General features: G+C 41.3%; 1 protein-coding gene across 3 annotated transcripts in view; it reads right to left on the bottom strand.

Moving 5' to 3' along the window:
• Positions 1–21,805, bottom strand: part of LOC145350803 (pleckstrin homology domain-containing family G member 1-like) — a 171,797-nt gene that overhangs the window by 56,095 nt on the left and 93,897 nt on the right. For all 3 annotated transcript variants that reach the window (XM_080200113.1, XM_080200112.1, XM_080200114.1), the window contains one exon: positions 5,865–6,412. In XM_080200113.1, coding sequence (XP_080056239.1) covers positions 5,865–6,412 — 548 coding nt within the window. The remainder of the gene's footprint in view (positions 1–5,864; positions 6,413–21,805) is intronic.

Raw genomic sequence — 21,805 nt, forward strand, 5'->3', positions numbered from 1 at the left:
TGGAGGAGGTGCAGCATGGATGTTTCAAACCACTTGAGCGTTTTCATCCATGAATGGATGTATCAGGGAGTGGGGGCAGGGAGCCAGAGGTCAGGTGTTGAACCAAGGTTCCAGTTATGATTCACAATGAACATAAAGTACTAAATGGAATGCAACAATCAGTTGTCTACAAAAGGTGCACAGTATGATAGATAGGTTGGTCCGAGTGTTGTGGCAGCAGTGATCTACATCAAGTTTGCCTAGTACATTAGTTTTCACTATGCACTTCTCCCTTGCCCAGAGTGGACTGAAACATCTGTTGCAAAAGAGTGCTACAACAACTGTCAGAACCTAAGTTGGAACCATCCTGACAGCTTTAGGAGTAGGTCGGTGTGCCTCACTCTATTGTGGGAAACTGTGGCCATGAGGTATAGATACAAAACTATTTTCAGACATGAAGCCATTTGAAAACCTACAACTGGGAACCATTTTGAATCAGGTGCCAGTTTATAACTAGAGGGGAGAAATTTAAGATCAGCACAAAAAAAAAGTGCAGGTTAGGAAAATGAGCTGAAATGGAGGGGGCTGTTAAGGCTTGGAAATCCCTACTGGAATGAGTAGGCAAAACAGAATCCATTTACAGATTTTAGAAAGAAAGCAGATTTGCTTTTATATAGCAACTCCCACAACATCAGATCTTCAAGGCATTTTACATCCAATTTTGAAGTATACTATCATAATGTAGGGAAAATGGCAACCAATTTGCACACAGCAAGGTCCCACAAAAAGCAATATGATAAAATGGATCAGATGATCTGCTTTATTCACTAACATTGTTGAAAGATAAATATTGGCACAACCCTGAGGAAGCTTTTCTGGCCTTTAACACTGCTGTGGGATCAGAGAACATAGAAAGGGCCCTCTGTTTAATGTCTAGTACAGAGCTCTGAGGGAGCTGGTGTACACGACAATTTCCTTCTGTACTACTTGAGTAAATTTGACAAGTCTGCAATTCAAACCAAGTTAATCCAGAAAGAAAATTCCTGATATAACATGATGCTAAGCAGCATGCAACTAAAACAAGTAACTGGATCATTAAGAATTCAGAGTCCACCAAAAGCAAGTGTTCTTTCATTATCCATAAAAGGTTAAAAGCTTAAGAAGAAAGGAAGGTCAGCCAGCACATTGTTCTGCACAGCTTGCTGTGCTCTATCCCAGCTACCAAAGAGACAGAGGCAAGGAGACTTCCACCCTACTGTAGGACTCTTTGAAAGGTCACCACCTGTTACACTGACCCCAAACAAAATACTTTAAGCGAACAATTGCCTACGCTACTTCTGCTAATTGGAGGCACTGCAGGAAATGTGAACAAAACAATGGCAACATTCTCAGATTGTTCTACAGTCTACAAATCTCTTGTACAAATCATGGAAGAGAACAGATCATGTTCCCATCATTCCAACCATTTCCCAGTGTGTGGTATAATTGTCATCATTCCTAAACCTTGCAGAAGTTTGCGGGGGGGGGGGGGGGGGGGAATGCTGGGTAACAGAAGAGGGGTGCTTGAAGAAAGACAAACACAAAACAAGGACAGATGGATTGTATAGAAAGCCCAGTCAGTTCAGCACGCTCTCCCTCGTCCTGCCTCATTGGGGACGGGGAGTTGGGTGCACAGTTGCCAAACTCTCATGGTCCAGACACCAAGAAAAGTGAAGAAGGTAAATTCAGTGTCAGACTGGAAGGTCCCAGTGAAGGGAGGGCAGTGAGGAAATCCCTCCAATAGATACAGTAGGCCCATAAAACAGCACACCGCACCACCCCCCCCCCCCATCCCTTGCCAGACACCAGTCTGTACAGCTAAAGCTACCAGACTACCCATACAAGTCTCCTGCTGCCATGGTTGGGCAGCATGATGGCCTCAAGTAGCCACTTTAGGGACTCAATAGAACCAAAGGCAGGTGGGCCACCCAATACTGCCACTGCCTGTATAAAATTTCACACAAAAATCAGAGACAGGCAGGTCAGGGTATGCAGAGGAAGGATTTTATGAGCTTGCTTCTTCTTCCCTGCCTTCAAATTCACCCTGGAGAGAGAGAGAGAGAGAGAGAGCGCGCAGGGACAAGAGAAAACCTGAAATAAAAGGACAAAGCTTACAAGTCTCATAATGTAGGGTTCTCCCCCATTAAAAAAGATGAAAAAAATTTGCTCAATAGATCAAGATTATACAGATACAAAACATGTAAGACACTTATATCATTGGCCAAGGCTGTGTACTGATTTTTTGTTTCTGTGGATGACTGCTCTTCATTTTCATAATGCTATTTGTAAACTTTGCACAGAATTGTGATAGGGAAGGAAAGCTCAAATCTAGTTATCTGGAATTGATATAATGAAAGACATTTTAATAAGATACAACACATCCTCAATCACCATGGGGCTGTTGAGGGAAAGAGAAAAGAGCAAGAGTTTGAGATTCTTCTAACATCTTTGCCCCAGGATTAGAAGAACACTAGGGTTTGTATAGCAGAGTCCTCAATTATTTTGCCAGTGCACAAAAGAACATTTCATCTTATTGTAAACACATATTGCTTCAGCTCAAAAGTACTCATGAGTTTGATTGATGATCTATTCAAAGCCAAAATAAAACTTGTGCATTGACTTTTGACTTCTAGTTTTTAAAAAATTGTACAAAAGAGAATCAAACTAGTGATATTACTTCAGACGAGAGGTAAATGGCACTACGTCAATTACCAATAGTACAGCTTTATTGAAATTTAGGAAGCTTCCTGCAATTCATGCAAGAAAATTCATCACTTCATTCCTTTGTCGAATGAGCTGCTCTAAAAGTGTCAGTCTGCCTCAAGTTAACAGCACTCTCATCTCAACTTTAAAAAAAAGTCACGAGTTCAGGTACTACTCCATCTAGAGACCAGAACGCATTATGAAGCTGACACCACTGCAGTCTTGGGAAGTGCTGCACTGACAGAAGTGCTGGATTTCAAATGAAACATTAAATCAAGACTCTGTTTGCTGTTCAGACAGCTGTGTTTACAAAACCAAAATGAAAAATACCTTTTTGAAATAAAAGCAGAAAATTGTGGAAAAACTCAGCAAATCTGGCTGTTAGTCTCTCCAAAGATAATGAGTTACTGCTTCAGTTCAAGAACCACTCTTCAATACTACTTCTATGTATAGTGCAGTTTTAACATAGTAAAAAGTTACCCAAGGCATTTACAAGAGTCTATAATCAGACAAAATTTGACCAGCTACATGAGGACATATATTTGCACAGATGGCCAAAAGCTTGGTCAGAGAGATAGGTTTTAAAGGAATCCCATGAAGGAAAGGTGGGAAGGTTTAGGGATTCAAAAGCCTAGGGCCTTGGCAGCTGAAGGTACTGCCACCAATGATGGAGTGGTGAATCAGGAATGCGCAAGAGGCCAAGATTGTTGGAGCAGAGATGGGGCTGGAAGAGAAAAGCTTGTTTGGACATGGCAGCAAAGTTTTGCACAACTAGGCTTACAGAGGGTGGAAAATGGGAGCTCAACCAAGATTGCATTGGACTGGTCGTGTTTACAGTAATAAAGACATGGTTGAGGATTTCAGCAGCAGATGAACAGAGACAGGAAAAAAAGATAGAATTGGACAAGCTTGGTGTTGGCACAGATATAGCGTCAGAAGCTCAAATACAAAATCAAGTTGCCAGAAGTCTGGTTCAGCCTCATACATTTGCCAGGGAGAGAGTTGATAACTAAGGAAGAGTTTGCAGCAGGAACAAAAGTCAATGGCTCTGGCATCCCAACATTTAGTTGGGGTATCTTTTTTTCCCCCCTCATCCATTGCTGGAAGTTACCCAAGAAGTCTGACAATTGAAGAAGGTGAAACATCGGAGAGGTGCATGTGAAATAAACACTAAAGCAAAAACTGCAGGTGTTTAAAACCTGAAGAGAGAAAATGCTAGAAATACATTGCATCTGTCATTCATTCAACTAGTCATTCATCTAATTTTCTGTCTGTGGGACCTTGCAATGTATAAATTAGTCAAGCAGCATTCTGGGATGCTTTGAAGACTGAAGTGGTGCAATGTAACTGCAAGTTATTTTTAAAATTAATTTACATGCAGGGCAAGCTCAAATATGTAGCAAGAAAAAAAAGGAACACACATTGCAATGATCTCCCAGTACAAACAATGGAATGGAGCATGCCATGAAGCATTATTTTACTTCCAAGATCATCATATACAAAGGCATGAAAGAAGCTAGTGTTGTTCCCCTCAAGAGTAGACAACATTAGGATAGATTTATTAGGTGTTCATAATTATGAGGGATTTTGATAGCATAGGTAGGAAATCTGGAGGCTGCAGATTTATGATAATAAGCAGAAAGTCACAATTGTTTAGAATGCCTTGTTGGAAGAGCAGTGGAAGCAGAATGAAAGTAACTTACAACAGGGGACTTGGATACATAACTGAAAAGGAAAAAAATTGGAGAAGATGGGGAGGGAAAGTGTTGCTGTTGGGAGGAGTGGGACTAATTATACATTTCTTTCAAAGAATTGGTGCAAGCACAATGGACTAATCATTCTGCGCTGTATGATACGATGATCACTAATCTTCAAAGACAAACCTCAAAAGATGGATATCATAGCAATTCTGCAATCCTCTATCCCCACCCACCACCAAATTCTCGGTTCAGAAGTCAGTAAACACTCTTGAAAAGGTAAACTCAGCATATGTTGTCTTTCAGCGTGATGGACGTGAGCTAATGGTCCAAAAGTAATTCCAATTTTCTTCCAAACAATGGACAAGTTCCATCTTTGGCCAGAGCATTCCAAACTGCAGAGTCAAAAACAAAAGACAAAAGAAAGAGAGACAGAGAGAGAGAGAGAGAGAGAGAGAGAGTGAGAAGGATGAAAGTTTAGAAGAAAAGCACTTTGTGAAGGAGAAGAGAAAAACTTCAATGTCCTTCAATACAAGGGACCAAGTGATATCCGAAGACCTGGTCAGTGACATTTCAGTTAATGCATGCTGCAGGTCACATACAGACTCAGTCACTCATATTATAGAGGGAGAATACTGCTGAATCAGTCATGGCCAATTAGAACAGTTTAAATGAAGGTCAACAATGGAACAACTGATCTAATGTAGCATTTGGTTAACAAATCAGAATTTGTTTTTATTTAACTCAGGTGCAGTATCATTAATGTGAATTGTGAAGATCATGTACAAATTGTGTAATTAATATGGATTTAGTAAGTGTGCATGATTTCCACCACCACCCCCCCCCTCCCCCTCCAACACATTGTGGTTACAATTGCCAACTTGTTTACCCAACAAAAATCCATCAATGTTAGCTTTTGAAATTTCCATGAACCAGCCTCAAGAGTTCTTTGAGGAAGTGTATCTCAAATTTGCACTCTTGGTAAACAAAAGTTTTCCTTCTGAATGGTCCAGCTCCAATTTTTTTTTGGAGAAGGTCATGTCCTCTTTTCCAGGACTCCAATTCCTCTTTTCTAATCACCTTACAACAGCCAAATTAGATAACTCTGCAATCTTCCATACTCAAAGGAACACAGGTTGTGTGTATGTCCAGCACCTTGAAACTTAACTCTGAGCCCCAGATATCAAGTCAAGCTGCACCTCACCTAACCACCCCCCCCCCCCCCTTAAATGAAAGGGCAATAGGTTCTTTTGGTCTTTTAAAGTTGAAATAAATTAAATTGGGCTCAATCCAGCATTGAATGAATGGGTTTCTGATATGGATAATAATGACATCAGTGAGAGAGATACGTACATAACAAGCTAGTAACAGTTCAGCTGGAGAGGAGCCTGAACCAGAAGTGACAGAAGACAAGATCACTACTTTGATCCAACAGACAAGTAATACCTTCACAATGCTCCTGAGGTCTTGGACATAGGTCCGCTCAGTCTCTAGGATTTCCTGCACGACCCGATCCACATAAAGCAGCTTGGGGCTTGCAGATACTGCCCCTGGTGACGTTGCACGATTCTTGTAGGAGCCTCTGGACTCAACCCTCTTGATTCCACTTGCTCCAAGTCTCTTCTCACCAACCTCTCCAGAATGCATACATGGTGGCTTACTCCTTGCACACTCCTCTGTGCTGGGCAAGTTTCCAGTCGGAATCAACTCCAACCGGATGGCGCCAGCCTCTTTCTCCAGGCCAGCAAGGCCCAAGTGGCTATTGGAGACCAGAGTCATACCACTGCTTAAGGAGCAGTGGCTGTCTCGAGAGGAGGCAGAGGATGATGTAGAACTGTAGCTGACTGGGCGATCACGGTCAGATGAATCCATGCTCTGCATTCCACCATACCGTCTATCTCTGTGCAGGAAGCCAACAGGAGTAGTCAAGGTTGCTCTATGGGAGAGAGTCTCTTGAACAGGTGGTAGGACATCTGGAAGCACATGATACTCATCTATAAAAGGAAAGCAAATAAAAATGAAAGACTGCAGTTTGGGGAGTAACTCCAAGTCAATTGTAATTGGTCAGACATTTTTAAAAATCAAATTTTATACATTTGTTCCTAAAGCTTAAAATGAATTTTTAAGAGTCACAAATAGATCGATGCTAGCCTACAACCATTCCAACATGACTAGGAGTTTGAGAGGTACGTGGCCAGAACAATTCTTCAGATTATTGGTAAAAGAATCAGAGGTGAAAAGAGGCCATCTTAAAGCAAAAGCTTGTGATTATAAAGTAATTGGATACGTATTTGAAATGGGTGCCATGGAAAAGATCTGGGAATAGAACTAATCGGATAACTTTCAAAAAAAGAGACAGCACAGGTATGATGGGCTAAATGGCCACCTTCTGTGCTGCAAGATTCGATAATTCTCCACGTGGGCTCAACCCTGCAAAACACTCGACACCTGTCTTGTAGTGTTCCCTATACCTGTTCAAGTACAAACAGAGTTTCTCTGTAGTATGGGGACAGGGTGTGAAACAGTCTCAGCAAATATTCTGAGTTAGTCTACTTTCTTACATTGGAACAGTGAGTACACACATTTTAAAAAAAAAGAGCATTTCTTCCACTCTCAGAAGGGTTTGACTCCATGATGGAGTACGATTACCCCTCAGTACTTAATCTCTGTTCCTATCGTTCACCTTGATGGTCAACACTGGAGCAACACGGTGGCAGTGATTAACACTGTGGCCTCGGTTCGATTTCTGCCTGGGTCAGTCTCTGCGTGGAGTTTGTATGTTCTCACCATGTCTGCATGGGTTTCCTCCAGGAGCTCTGGTTTCCTCCCACATTCAGAAAGATGTGCTTGTTCGGTACATTGACCCAAACAGGCGCCAGACTGTGGCGACTAGGGGAATTTCAGTAACTTCATTAGTGTTAATGAACGACTTACTTGTGATTAATAAACTTTACTTTTATTATTGACCTGCAGCAGGCCTCACGGCCATACTGAACTTCATACATTTTGAAGAAGGGATAAATTAGCTCATTTCAGTGTCTTTCTTACATCTGCAGCATACGCTCCCAAATTGTAAAACCATATTTTGCAAGGGAGGCAATAGTGTCCCAGCCATTAAGGATTAGCCAAATGTAACTTACAATGACGCATTGCTCAATGTTACAACACAGGAACAGGCCATTCAGCCCAAAAGATTCAGACTGGTGTTCATGCTCCTCATCCTTCTAATTCACTCTCCCTCATCAGTTTATCAAGTTTCCCTTCAAATACATCAAAATTATTTGCCTCAGCTGTTCAATATACACCACCTTCTCATCACACTCGGTGTACAGATTTCTCCTGATTTCCTCATTGCATTTATTAAGTTATATTTACTTTATATTTATGAACCCTAGTTTTGGTCTTTTCAAAAAGGTGGATCGTCATTTATCTGTAGAAAGGGCATTGCTTCATGGCAGGGTGGGGGGTGGTTTAAAATTGCAGATCAGGGCATCATTTAAAAATGGATTTCTTCTGCAGAGTGCTGCAAAATGTGGCAAGAACAGCCAGCTGTGCATCACGCAAGCTATTTGCTAGTTTTGTTGCCTCAGCCAGCACTGTGCAAATAATGAAAATTCTAGCCTTGGAAGAAAGATTTAGAGAAGGTTTACCAGGCTAATATCTGGAATGGATTGTTGTCTGATGAGGCAAAGATTGGACAGGCTGAGCTTGAGAAAAGCAAGAGGCAACTTGATTGAAACAGGCTAGATTGAGGGATCTTGATGGGGTGAACGTGGAGAAGATGCTTCCTTTTGTGGGAGCCGGGAACTAGAGCTTAGTGTTTAAAAATAAGGGATTATCCATTTAAAATGGAGATAATGCAAACTCAGATGGTCATGAATCTTTGGAACTATTCCTGGAAAAGGTGGTGAGTGCAGAGTCTTTGTTTATTTTTAAAGCAGAGGTGGATAGATTCTGTTAAGCAAGGTGGCGATGGGGCGGGGGGGCATTAGATCAATGATCTTATTGAATGGTTGGAGCAGTCCGGTGGGGCTCAATGGCACTTATTCCTGTTCCTTATTCATATACCTGCAAACTTCCGATGTAATCCTTGTCCCTCTATTTTAACCAATATTGTTAGATTGGGTGCGACTCACAACTCTTTTCTCTGAAGTTGCAAACACTATCCTAAGCAGTATTGTCTTTTCCTACATGCTCTCCAACAGTACATCCGGTTGCGACTGCTCCCCATGATTCAGCAGCAGGACTGAATTCTTTCCTGGGAGCCAGACAGGCTAGAGGGCGTACTTGAAGTTAATTGACCCAATTGCATTCCTGGTTTTTGTATCACTTTGTTAGCAGAAATTGTACTGATTGTATTAAACTTCAATCTCATTGATCTGCATGTCTCATCTGCAGTGAATTAAAATAATCTATGATCAGAACAAATTTTTCTTCATCTTATGTAACACATTCCACTTTAGTTGCCATTTAAAAGGACTACACCAGTCTAAAACCCAGAGATCCACTGTTACATTCCCAAGTCCTCTAGCGGTTATTAATGCTCCAACCCTTAAGGGAGCATCAGACCCAGATTATATGCAATTTTTAAAATTCATTCCCGAGATGTAGGCATCATGCGCTGGGCCAGCATTTTATTGTCCATTCCCAATTACCATTGAACTAACCAGCTTGCTAAATAATTTCAGAGGGCATTTAAGAGTCAACCACATTGCTATGGGTCTGAAGTTGCACATAGGCCAGACCAGGTTGGCTTCCTTAAAAGGACATTAATATACTCCAGAACTCAGCTGCATTATAGGTAGACATCATGAGCTATAAACCGTACAACCTCCATGTCAAATGGAGGCAGGCAGACAAACACAAACAACTTTTGGGATTGTTGTTGGTTGCCTCCTTTGGCACTGTAGGGTTTCTACGACATCCCACAATGCCTCACTCAATTGAGAGCAAAATGATTGCTAAATCTGATGAATCACTATCCTATAAACTGATTACACAGCCGGAAATTAAAAAAAGACTTATTTTTAAACAGCTGTGTGAGCAGTGTCACTCTGCAAATTGCCCTTCAGGTCAGTACCTGTGTGGGGGAGCTCTAAAATAACCCTGCATTGCGGAGACAAATGCAACACTGCAGTGCAGTCTCAGCTGAGTTCAAGGTGTAGCAGATAGAGGGTCGATTTCAACAGCGGACAGATATTTTCTGATGGAATAATTTGCTGTTTATTGTTTACAAGAATTGCAGAGAGGTGCTTTTCATCTTGCCCACCAATGATCTACACAATTGCGATAACTCAGAACTAAAGCTAAAGTTCTCCCACCCATCTTCAGCTCCTCGTGTTCATATCCTTAAAGACTTGCTTTTATTCCACAACTTGTGTGACCTCAGGAATCCCAAGTTACTGTTGTGGTGTAGGGGAATGCAACCAGGAATGTGATAATAAACAAAATCTGTTTTTGTGTTTACTGAGAAATAGCTACTGGCCAGGACACCAGAGAGTACTCCCTCTGTTGTCGTTCTTCAAAAAAGTACTCCTCAACCCAGAGATAGATGGGACCTTGGTTTAACCTCCTGAGAAACTGCACTCCCTCAGTGCTGCACTAGAGTGCAAGTCTAGATTTTACATTAAACATGTTGAAATGCATTTGGACCCATAACCATCTGACCCAGGAGGTAAGAGTACCACAATTGAGCCAAGGATGTCACTATAGGTACCAATTTTCTATAGAACTGCTGCTTCTTTACATCAGGAGGGCATCATGGAAATGGTTGAAAGTAGCTTTAGTAAAAGCAGTGCACTTTTAAAAAGGTAATTGTTGTAGGTCTTAGCGTTAAGCGTGCAAACGACTTGATCAACAGTAATTAATTGATTTTTCAGTTATGCATACAACAGCAAAGATTGCCTTCAACTGAAGCAAGGAGGATCAGAAGCAGATAATTCAATGGTCTGTTAGAATCCCTATATTCCAAAACCCAACTGCAAGCTTTGGACGAGGGGTAGAAATTTCAAAACAAAAAAAGGTGATCTTCAGAATGCTGAGCACAGCCTTGGTGAAACACCAGAGATTGGATCACATGCCCCAGGATGAGCATCTGCTCCCTCACTTCAATGCTTTTTTTCTTTCATCAAGAACTCTTTCACCTGTCAGGTGATCCAAGGACTGCTCAGTTATGTTCCCAGTCACGTGCTCAGCTAGAAAGCCTCACTGGATTTGTTTTTATTGCAGAAACTTTATTAACTGATTGAGGAGATCATGAGGCTGACTTACCCCTCTCCACCTTGCTTTTTGTTTTTAAGGAAGTATGAACAGGGATTCCTTCACTTTCAAGAATGCAAGTGAAGAGAAACTGAATGAGCACTAACAATTGGTAAAGAATCAAGGGAGATGGATAATTTTTAAAACTGCACAGTTATAGAACTAAGAAAATTACAGCAGAGGAGCAAGCCCTTCGGCCCTCCAAGCCTGCACCAACCATGCTGCCCGACTGAACTAAAACCCCCTACCCTTCTGGGGACCACATCCCTCTATTCCCATCCTATCCATGTATTTGTTTAGATGTCCCTTAAAAGTCACTAATGTTAACTTAGGGGCTGAATGGCCTCCTTCTGCACTTTAGGGTTTTTATGAATTTATGATTGCTGGGAGTACATTCCCAGAAAGGATGGCTGAAGCGAATTCATTAGCAACCTTCAAAGAGGAAAAAATGGGCACCAAGAAAGAGGAAAACTTTGCAGGGTTAGCAGGAAAGATCAGCAGGGATTGCAACTGATAGGATCTTTTTCAAAGAGCTGGTATGGCATGATGGGCTGAATGATTCATACATCAGGAGCCAGTCTGCTAAGATGTACTCAACCACAGAACTACTGCAAGAGCACGACAATAGGATACATTCACTATTGAGCTGCTCAGCTTAGCTTATCGACCACTAGGAGGCCAGTTATGTTTGGTATCACTTCAGCGAGTACAGCTCGTCACTGCGGTCATTAAGCTGGCATACTCACACCTCAGACTCCAGTCACTGCAGAAACCTCGCTCTCAAAAACACACTTAAAAAAACGAATAAAATCTTAATCATCAATGGCCATTAACTGACTGGAGATCACTCTCTCGCTTATTCCTCATGATGCTTTCAATCAACCATCTGAGCCATAAGCAGTCTGCTCTGATCGGCTCCCAAACAAAAAAAAACCATCATTGGATCTGGGGGCTTTGTTCAACAGTCAGCAGGACATCAGGCTGGCTTCAAGTGGTGATGCAGCCATTGCCATGGCAACACTGCTGCAGTGGTCAGATGTTGCTAGGGATGGGACAGAGGGTCACAGTGCAGAGTTGCTTAGATCTGCTATAGAACTCCGTGTGCAATAAGAGCAACCGCTTTCAGCTCTGCAATTACTGAGTGAATTAAATCAGGAGACTTCTCTCCCCTGACACTGTCAGAAAAGGAAGCTTTTAAAAAACTATTAGCCATTTTGTTTACAACTGTGGCAGAGAGAGCCCATTTCAAGTTTTATATTAGGCTGCAGGACAAGGGGGAATCAGGTCTTTGTAAATCATGTGGAAGATGGGCCTGTGCTAGCTCCCCCCCGCCCCCGACATTCTAGAAATAGGTTTCGACTCCTGCGCGTATTGCCTCATTGCACCCGTACTACTTTGTGATCTCAATTGGCTTGCAAATGTTATGATCAATCTCACGTCAGAACTGAGCACAGGGAGTTAACAGATAAATACTGACACTTGTCAGTCAGGAAATTAATACCTGACCAACTTCCCATTCTAATACACCACAGACCAACAATCTATATTTCCCAAGAAAGAAAAAAAGCACATGACTGCAGATGCTGGAACAAAAACAAAATCAGAAAATGCTGGAAAATCTCACTAGATCTGACAATATCTGTGGAGAGAGAACAGAGCTAATGTTTCAAGTCTGGATGATCCTTCATCATAGTACTATCCAGGTTTGAAACATTAACCTGTATTTCTGTGTATAGTTTGTTACCATTCCCTGAGCCAGTGAGCAAAAAAAAAGGCTAGACAAATTCCAAGTGTTACCTTGCTATTATGGCGATACAGTTATCCCAGCATCCATTGCAGGTGTGAAATCACTCCATTAGCATAGTAGATCCTATTGTTTTAACGGGTCTTTTGTTACCACTGTGAATGCTGGGTTTTCTTTACAAAGATCAAAAGGCAAAAAAAACAAAATTGTTCGATGTCCCAACACACTTGATCAAGGAAGCATAATCAAATAAAGTGGTGGCACAAAGTAGTAAAATGATTTTGGATCACTGCTACAGATCTGGTTTCAAGGTGACCCAAGATCGGGAAATAAATATTCCGGCATACATAATATTTTGGAAAGAAAGCCAAAGAAGGAGGGGTAGCCTAGTTAGGAAAAGTACAACATGAGGACATAAGTGAGAAAAGATCTGGGCTCAGAAGAAAACAAGAAATAGGAGCAGGAGGCCATTCAGCCCTCTAAGCCCACTCTGCCATTTAAATGAGACGATGGCTAATCTTCCATGTCATCAAGTAGAATCAGTATGGCTGGAGTTTAGGAATAGCAAGAATCAGAAAACACCCGTTGCAATAATTTGTAGACCCGCCCACAAGAGTTGGGCAGATTGTTAATCAAGAAATTATTGGATCTTGTAACAAAAGAAAATGTAATAGTTGTGAAAGACTTTAATTTTCATATACACTGGAACAATTAAAATTGGCAAGGATGGTTTAGAAGATGCAGCTATAGAATGTTTTTCGTGGTAATGGGAGTGTGCCAGAGTAAGGAAAAAGCTATTTTTAGATCTAGTTTCGTGTAATGAAGCAGGGTTAATTAGTCATGGTAAAAAGACACAAGAGTGATCAAAGTACAATTGAATTCCATGTTAAGTTTGAATGTGACATACTCCAATCCTTAAAGTCAATTACATAGGTACGAAGAGAGTGAGCCAGCCAAGGTTGACTGGATAAATAGACCAAAAAACAAGAATGAACACAGAAGGAAACACTTAAAGAAACACAACGTTCAAAAAGATCGATCCATCCATGGCTCTCTCAGGAACAGCATGTCTGAGAACTGGGAATGCTTCAGAAGTCAAAGGGCTACTAAAAAGTTGATGAAAAAGGGATAAAACAGAATGAGAGTAAACTAACCAGGAATGTAAAAACAAATTGTAAGAGGTTTTATCAGTCTCTAAAAAGGATAAAGAGTGACACAATTAAGATAATTAATACGAGAAGCGAGGAGCATTGCGGGAAACTGAACAGACAAATCCTGGAGGACCTGACAGGCTGCATCCAAAGCTTCTAAACCAAATATAACTGCCAAGATAGTGATGGAGTTTATTCCTTTCAGATGCTTCCCACAGGCCAATTCAAACATGTTCATGTGGTCCCCATGTTTATGAAAATTATAACACCTATATTTAATAAATCCATGTGCCATTCTCCCAGTGATTGCCATTACATCATCTGTGTCCTGGAAAGAAGTCAGCCTGTCACTCATTTTTACTGAGAATTACCCAGTAAGCCAGGGCTGACATCAAATGGGACACCTTCCAAAATGTTTACAGGCCACCAAAAAGCATGGCCGAAGAGAGGACATAAATCCCATCAAATCAACTTACTGTGACAACAACAAACAAAAGACCTTCACCCAGCCATTCTTTCCGAGTTTTTTCAGACTGATCTTTAAATGTTCATTTAGGTCATACAAATTTAAGTTCTCTCCCACTCTTTAAAATGCATTTCCAGCATCTCTCAGCCAATGCTCAAAAACTTATGGAGCCAGGCCAATGCACTCATATCACAAAAGGGCTCAGCTACTTGGTCTAATCATGAATCAGGGATGCAACATGGGTACAAGTATAGTTTAGGGTGGCTCTATGGTTAGCACTGCTGCCTCAACACCAGCAATCTGCGTTTGATTCCTGGCTTGGATCACGGTCTGTGTGGACTCTGCACATTCTCCGTGTTGCCTCCCACAGTCTGAAAGACATGCTGGCTAGATGCACTGCCCATGCTAAATTCTCCCTCAGTGTATCCAAACAGGAGCCGGAGTGGGCAACTAGGAGATTTTCACACTAACATCATTGCAGTGTTAAAGTAAGTGTACCTGTGACACTAATAAATAAACTTAAGCTTTTGAGACATCAGCATATAATTTGAACAACCAGCCATCATTAGAGAGGCAACTAATGATCACAGATCCCGCACAAAAGTAGGGAGGTCTTGTTGCAACTGTACAGGGCACTGGTGAGGCCGCAGCTGGAGTACTGCGCGCAGTTTTGGTCGCCGCACTTACGCAAGGATATTTTGACCTTGGAGGGAGTGCAGAGGAGGTTTACTAGGCTGATACCAGAGTTGAGGGGGTTGAACTATGAGGAGAGGCTGAATAAACTAGGCTTGTACTCGTTAGAGTTTAGAAGAATGAGGGGAGATCTCATTGAGACATATAAGATGATGAATGGGATGGATAGGATAGAGGTGGAGAGGCTCTTCCCGCTCAGAAAAGACAGTAGGACTAGAGGGCACAGCCTCAAGATAAAGGGGGGGCAGTTTAGAACGGAGTTGAGGAGGAACTTCTTCACTCAAAGGGTGGTGAATCTCTGGAATTCTCTGCCCGTTGAAGTGGTGGAGGCTGCCTCGCTAAATATATTTAAGACGCGGGTCGATAGGTTTTTGATAGGCGAGGGGATTAAGGGTTATGGGGAGAGGGCGGGAAAGTGGAACTGAGACGCAACAGATCAGCCATGATCTTATTGAATGGTGGGGCAGGCTCGAAGGGCTAGATGGCCTACTCCTGCTCCTATTTCTTATGTTCTTATGTTCTTAAGATCATTTGCTAGCAACAGGTTCCAAGTGTCCAACTTGAATGGTATTGGTAGTTTGTCAGCAATGGTTTTCCAAGCTTAGCATGCTGAAACCACTACAGGCATTTTAGTATCATCTGGTACAAAATGGTTAAGACAGGAGATGGAGATGGAAAAAAGTGTGACTTATTTAAATGCTGGTGACTTCCTGCTTACATTTGTCCTGGTAGCCCTCCAATCTACAAGTTGGGGTTCCTGAGTGAACATCTTGCCCAGTGCCATCTTTTTCTCCCAATCACCAAGGTTGTGACTTCTGCAGCTGTCAATCTGGGCACTTCTTTTGGCAAAAATGAACTGAACTAATTAGCAGACAATAAATCAAGAATAAAGAAAGTCTCTCCAATTGAATGGAAATTGAGAGAGCAGGTGGAAAAGAACAAGCCTTTCTCCCCACTGTAGTGGATGTGACGAAGGGGAAGGGGCCCCCAACAGGCAATATAAACTGAGTTAACAGAAAAGGGTTGAAACCCAACTTAGAAACCATCTATAAATGAGAAAATTGACTCCTAGAAACATGGCAACCAAAGATTAAAGTTCCCATCAAAAAGACCATCGAGTTATTTTTAATATTTAAGGCAAAGAGCTTACAATACATCCTGATTGTTTGTCTAGTTTGTCTATTACTCCAGATAGAAATTGCTCCTTCCAACCACAGATGTCACATAGATGCACAAAAATAAGCCTCCTAAAATCCAGCCCCTTTGCATCATACCTCTTCATCACTCAACCTTGCAACAAGCCATTCATCTGCTGGATAATAAACCTAAACTAAAGGGGCAATTATTCAGGGTGGGTGCAAGCCCAAGGCAGCTGCTGGCCCTTGCCAGCTCACTGCAAACCTTTAAAAAAAAGGAACAGATTAACGATCACATTCATCCACTCAAAAACAGAATGATTTTAAAAAGCACAATACAAACAACACGATGACTGCTTACCCTGTGGGCTGGTCTCCCTGCAATGTTTTAAGAATGTATCCTTTAGACTTCAAGATTTGCTTTGTGATTCCAGTTCAATAGCACATCTTCAGTTTTCACTCCCAGAAAAAACACAAAAACCCTTCATGGAGTCTCCTTATCCAGTGCAGTAACTCTTAGCAGCTGAAGCTGGAGAGAGTTTTCTTCAGCTGAGTCTGTGCGATAAAGATGCACGTCACAATGTGCAGCAGTGCTCAGTGCAGTCCTCACGCACAGTCGACCTGTAGCTAACTATTGCCACTGGTCAGAAGATTAACGATCAGCCAAGAGCCATCAGCCACATTTTAAATTTAGGCAGGAGGCTCCAGTTTTTGCTGATAACACAAGGTGGCAGTTTGCCAGCACTGCAGGCAGCATTTCTATTCAGGACACATTTCTCCACAAGAGCATTTAAAAGAGCCCTTAACATCCAAATGATCTCTCCCTCTGCCATCTGCACCAGTTTAAGCAGGCACTAAATATAAAGAGATAAAGCTAGCGTGCCCAGAAAGTTTATCATTTGAAATACCATCCTTGGAGGCTCAGATATTAGCTGTGGCTGAGCTAATAACTCTTACCCTAGTCAGAACTAAATCCCACTTCAGAGACAAATGTTCCAGTGCAGTACTGAGGGAGTGTTGCACTGTTGGCGATGCCATCTTTGGGGTGAGAATAATAAACCAAGGCCTTTTCTGCACACTGAACATGGTCACAAAAAATCCTGCGGTAGTACATGGAAAAATAGGGAAGCTCTCATGTTTTGGCCAACATTGATGACTCAATCAACATCACAAACATTCGATTTGATCACTTCATCTTAGTGTACATGGGTGCTGTGTGTCGAAATTGCCAACACTGGCAGTAAAACACTTCTGGCATTACGAAAGGCACTATTGAAATGCAAATCTTATTTTTCCTCTTTTGAGCTGATGGTATGAAGTTGCAAAGTTCTACAAAAGTGGTGACAACTTTCCAGTTACTTCAAATGGGGCCAATGTGGCAACACTGTCCACAATTCTCAAAATTGGAAGGTGGGAGGAAAGGTGATGCCTAGATCATAAAACAAAAAGGTTAGCCAGGACAGAGAGAACGTGCAAACATTCTGTGTAAGACAGTGATCTGAGCCTGGATTCAAACACAGGAACCTGGAGCTGTGAGGCAACAATGCTAACAACTATGCCACTGTGCCGCCCTCAACAGTTGATGCTTTCTGAACAAAAATGTACAAGTTACAACCTTTTGAGCCAGAGTTGCATTCTGAGATTCCTCCTCCTTCTCCTCATCATCATCATCACCACACTTTTGAACCCTACATTTCTGACTGACTCAGGAAATAGCTCCCAGTGAGACTCAAAACTCATTCCAAGGAGAACAGAAAGAACAAACAAAATACAGGAAGAGGAAAAAGGTGAGGGTAGATGCTGTAATTCCTAGATCCCTCCTACAGCAAGAGGCTTCACCATTACAAACAGTTACAATTATCTTCTGACAAGATTCTTTCAAAACACTAAATTTTAGAGTGCAAAAGTCACACTGGATTTTCACAACTATATACACATTGAAAACCATTCTACATTCACCGCCCCCCCCCTCCCCCCCAGTTCACATTTAAAAAAATTAAGCCTCATACCAGCTGTTATGCATAATGCATTCCATACACTTCACAACCCTTCTCAAACTGTGGAATTACTAATAAAAACCAGAAACTCATTAAAATAGTAAGACCAAAATGAAACTAGACTGGTGGTTTGAGGTACTGGAGGGGAAAAGATGGTCAGAGTATATGCACAGAGATTATGTATTCAGGTAGGGAGGAAAACAAGGGGTGGTATTCAAGAATGAGTGCTCAGATGCTAATTTGCACTGACTAATTATGCAAAAGAAATCTGAAAAAAGGTGGAATTGATCCTTAGGATTGAGAATTCAGGACCAAATGTGATAGAATAGGGGACTGGATTAAAACTGAAGATGCAGCAAGTTTCTTATGCATTTGACCCTGAATCAAGTCAGTGTGGCTTGTATGTGCTGCATTGACTATCTCAAATTCCAGACTAGAACATCTTAAAGATGGAGGTAGGATTGTGGCATCATATCAAAATGGGACTGGTGGTGTGGGGTGCAGAGAAACAACAGTCACAAAATGCCTTCCATTCTTATAAAGTTCCCATGGTATTTAAGACCACATGAAAATATATTCCACTGACTTTCAGGCACTCCAGATTATCAGTTCCCTTGCTCCAGGGTCTTGTGCACCCTGGCCATTTATCAAAAGCTCAGAATAAACTGCTTTGAGAACATTTTTATTTCATTTACTGACCTACATAGTGAGTGATTTTTTAAAAAAAATGAGAACTGCTAAAAATAAAACCCTTTCACATCTCCCTCCTCACCAGACCCCATTTCTATCTACCCAACTCTTCGCAATCCAGTTTCAAACACAGCTAAGCGCAAGTCAATGATTTTTCACTTATGAAAAGTATTTACAGTTATGAGACAGAAGAACCAGGGCATGATTAGAATGTACTGTCCCTACATTAATACCATCCAGAAGGACAAGGGCAGCAGATGCATGGGAGACAAAGTTTACATTGACCAAGTTTAGAGATGGGATGGGAAGCCATGATAGAAACACAAATTCATCTCCAAGTGGTTTTTAAAACAAAACAAGTCAGAGTCTTGCAATACTTTACAAAGGGACCATTTAGAGCTCTAAATAAATCCAACCATTTCCTTCCATTCTCCTAATAGGGCAGAAACTTCAAGTGTGTTTTAACTCACATCCCTTGATATTCTCATCAATAAAAAAAAACTATTTTTAACTGTTTAAATGGACCTCCAGCATCAGCTTTTTGATGATAAAAATTCCAATTTTCCACCGCCTGTGTGTGAAGTGCTCCTGACATCAGCCACTGCTCAATTCTAAATTTTAAGGTTAAAGCCCCCTCACCCTGTCCCATCCCATTCTGGATTCTACCAGAGATGTGGAAAGGATCATTTAGGACAAGGAACTCAAATATTTCCACATCTTTGCCCAGGATAAAAAAAAACACATCCAACCACAGTCCAAAATGTACATCAGCAGGAACCAGAAACTGCCCCAGGGACTTGTGGTCTAATTTGTGACTGCAGAAAGTTCTTGGTGCAAAGAACAATTACTTCACTGTAGAGAGACCAAGAGTGAGAACAAGGCCCAAAGTCACACTGTTCTTAGTGGGCATTTTGAGAATGATGTGTGAGATGCTAGCATTGGGGTAAACACTGTAAGAAGTCTCACAACACCAGGTTAAAGTCCAGATTTATTTGGTAGCAAAAGCCACCAGCTTTCAAAGCGCAGCCCCTTCGTCAGCCAAGTGGGAGTTCTGTACACAAAACAGGGCATATAAAGACAACTCAAAAGTTTGTATCTTGATATGCCCTGTTTGTGAACAGAACTCCCACTTACCTGACAGAGGGGCAGTGCTCCAAAGACAAGTGGCTTTTGCTACCAAATAAACCTGTTGGACTTTAACCTAGTGTTGCGAGACATTATTTTGAGAATACCATAGCTAGAGTCTGCTTGGCCAGTGCTAGACAGCAAAAACAAAAAAAGTCAAAAACACTGGAGAAAAACTGGGAGCTTTATTGCATTGTTTTAAATCTTCTTAAATCCTTTGATTGCAAGACAGAGTTCTCCACTTTCATTTTACTCAAGTTAATTTCAGCTATTTATCTTGGATAACTGCAGTCCCTTGGGGCTTGCTTACTTTTCACAAGAAGATCTTTCCTCTTCAAGGTGGGGTGCTAAGATCAAAAGTCTTAAGGGGAAAAATTGTAGTATACAGTTACAAATTCACTCACCAGAAAGTAAATATTTGAAGCATTATTTTGATGTTGGAATAGCTGGCCCAATTCTACTGAGTGAAAATCTGGATCCTTCATTCCACAAAAAGGATGTGAATGCAAAATTTCAAAGACTTGAGATAGATACATTTTTGCTGGATAACTGCATCAAGGGTTAATGGTTTAAGGTGGGTAATGGACTAGAGATACAGATCAGCAGTTTGAGAGAGTGAATACCCTCAACAACAGCTTGCATTTGAATAGCATATTTAAATGTAAAAGCATCCCAAGATACCCCTAAGTTCAGTAACTTTCTAGCACAGATACAACTGGTGCATATAATCATTGAACAGGAAGGGGATCTTTTCCATTGTGGTGGCTGTGCATGTCTACAATAGGATAGGAAGTACGATGACCAAGATTTGGCCAAATCTACATGTTTCTGTGCAGAGTCAAGGGATAGAAAGTGGGGTTTAAAAAGTGCCTCATGAAGCAAAGCACACAGTATTAGTAAGTCAGGGATGCAATTGGCTGTTCCCCAAATTATTTTTTAAGAGGAGCAAAGTAATGGTACTATTTTGTGCTTTCCTCCCCGATATTAATCCACATACAACTGTTTGTGGGGCTTTGCGGCGCACAAAATTTGGCTTCTGAATTTACTACTGACTGCAGCAAGATTTCAAAAGCACTTAATTGATTGCAGGATGCCTTGGGATGACCTGAAATGGCACCAGAGAAATGCAAGAGTTTGAGGTGCAGCAAAAAAATTTTTGTTTATTATGAAAATGGAGGATTGCATTTAAGAACATAATAATTTCACCAGTAATGGAATGCGAGATTAAATGATGCAGAGTCATTCAAGAGAGCATAGACTAAAAGAAGGTACTTAATTAGATGAGAAGCAATCTGAGCCAATTGCTGAACAGGAGCGACAGGAGTTTGGATTTGTGCATACAAGTTTAGGGAAGAACCAACTACTCTGGAGAGCGGCCAACACGATTTGATGTGTATATCCTTTGAAGTGAGATTACAGATGTCGAACAAGTTTAGACTACAGCCAACAGCAACACAACTACATCCACCAGGTCTTTGCCAATAAGGACGTGTTTTACATAGCACCTTGCACAACCATGACGTTTCATCATAAATTTACAGGCAATTACATAGTTTTGAAGAAGTAGGTGTTCACACCAATGTTGGAAATGGGTATCCTATTTGGACACAGCAAGGTCCCAAAGCTAAACAAAAATGATTAGATAGTCTTTCAATGATAAATATTCAGAAAGTTCACCAGGGAAAACTTCCCTGCTGCTCCTTGAAGTGTCACACAATCTTTCATGTCTATCTGAAAAGTCAGGAAACATTCACTATCCATTTTGAAATAAGCTGTGCAAAATATAAAAAGGCTAAAAATGGCATTTGTTTTAATAAGATAAATACCTACCCAATGAAAATGTCTACTCCTAATTATTTACATTTATTGCTCTGCATTTTCAAGCTGTGTATATCACATAATGATAGTATTATGGGTGGGGTGGGGGGGGGCTGTTATTTTGTCCACCTTCTTAAAATCTATGCTAGGAGTAGATCTAATGGCTCATAACAACTAGAGGGATTGCTGCACTGCTGGGAGGTGCAATCTTTTAGGATGTCTGACCTCAAATTTGGGGCATAGAAGAGGTTGATAGTCAACATCTTTTCCCAAAGGTAGGGAAGTTTAATACTAGAGGGCATAGGTTGA

Source organism: Carcharhinus amblyrhynchos, chromosome 12, assembly GCF_965287045.1.
Source record: "Carcharhinus amblyrhynchos chromosome 12, sCarAmb.v2.hapA, whole genome shotgun sequence".
NCBI classification, from domain to species: Eukaryota; Metazoa; Chordata; class Chondrichthyes; order Carcharhiniformes; family Carcharhinidae; genus Carcharhinus; species Carcharhinus amblyrhynchos.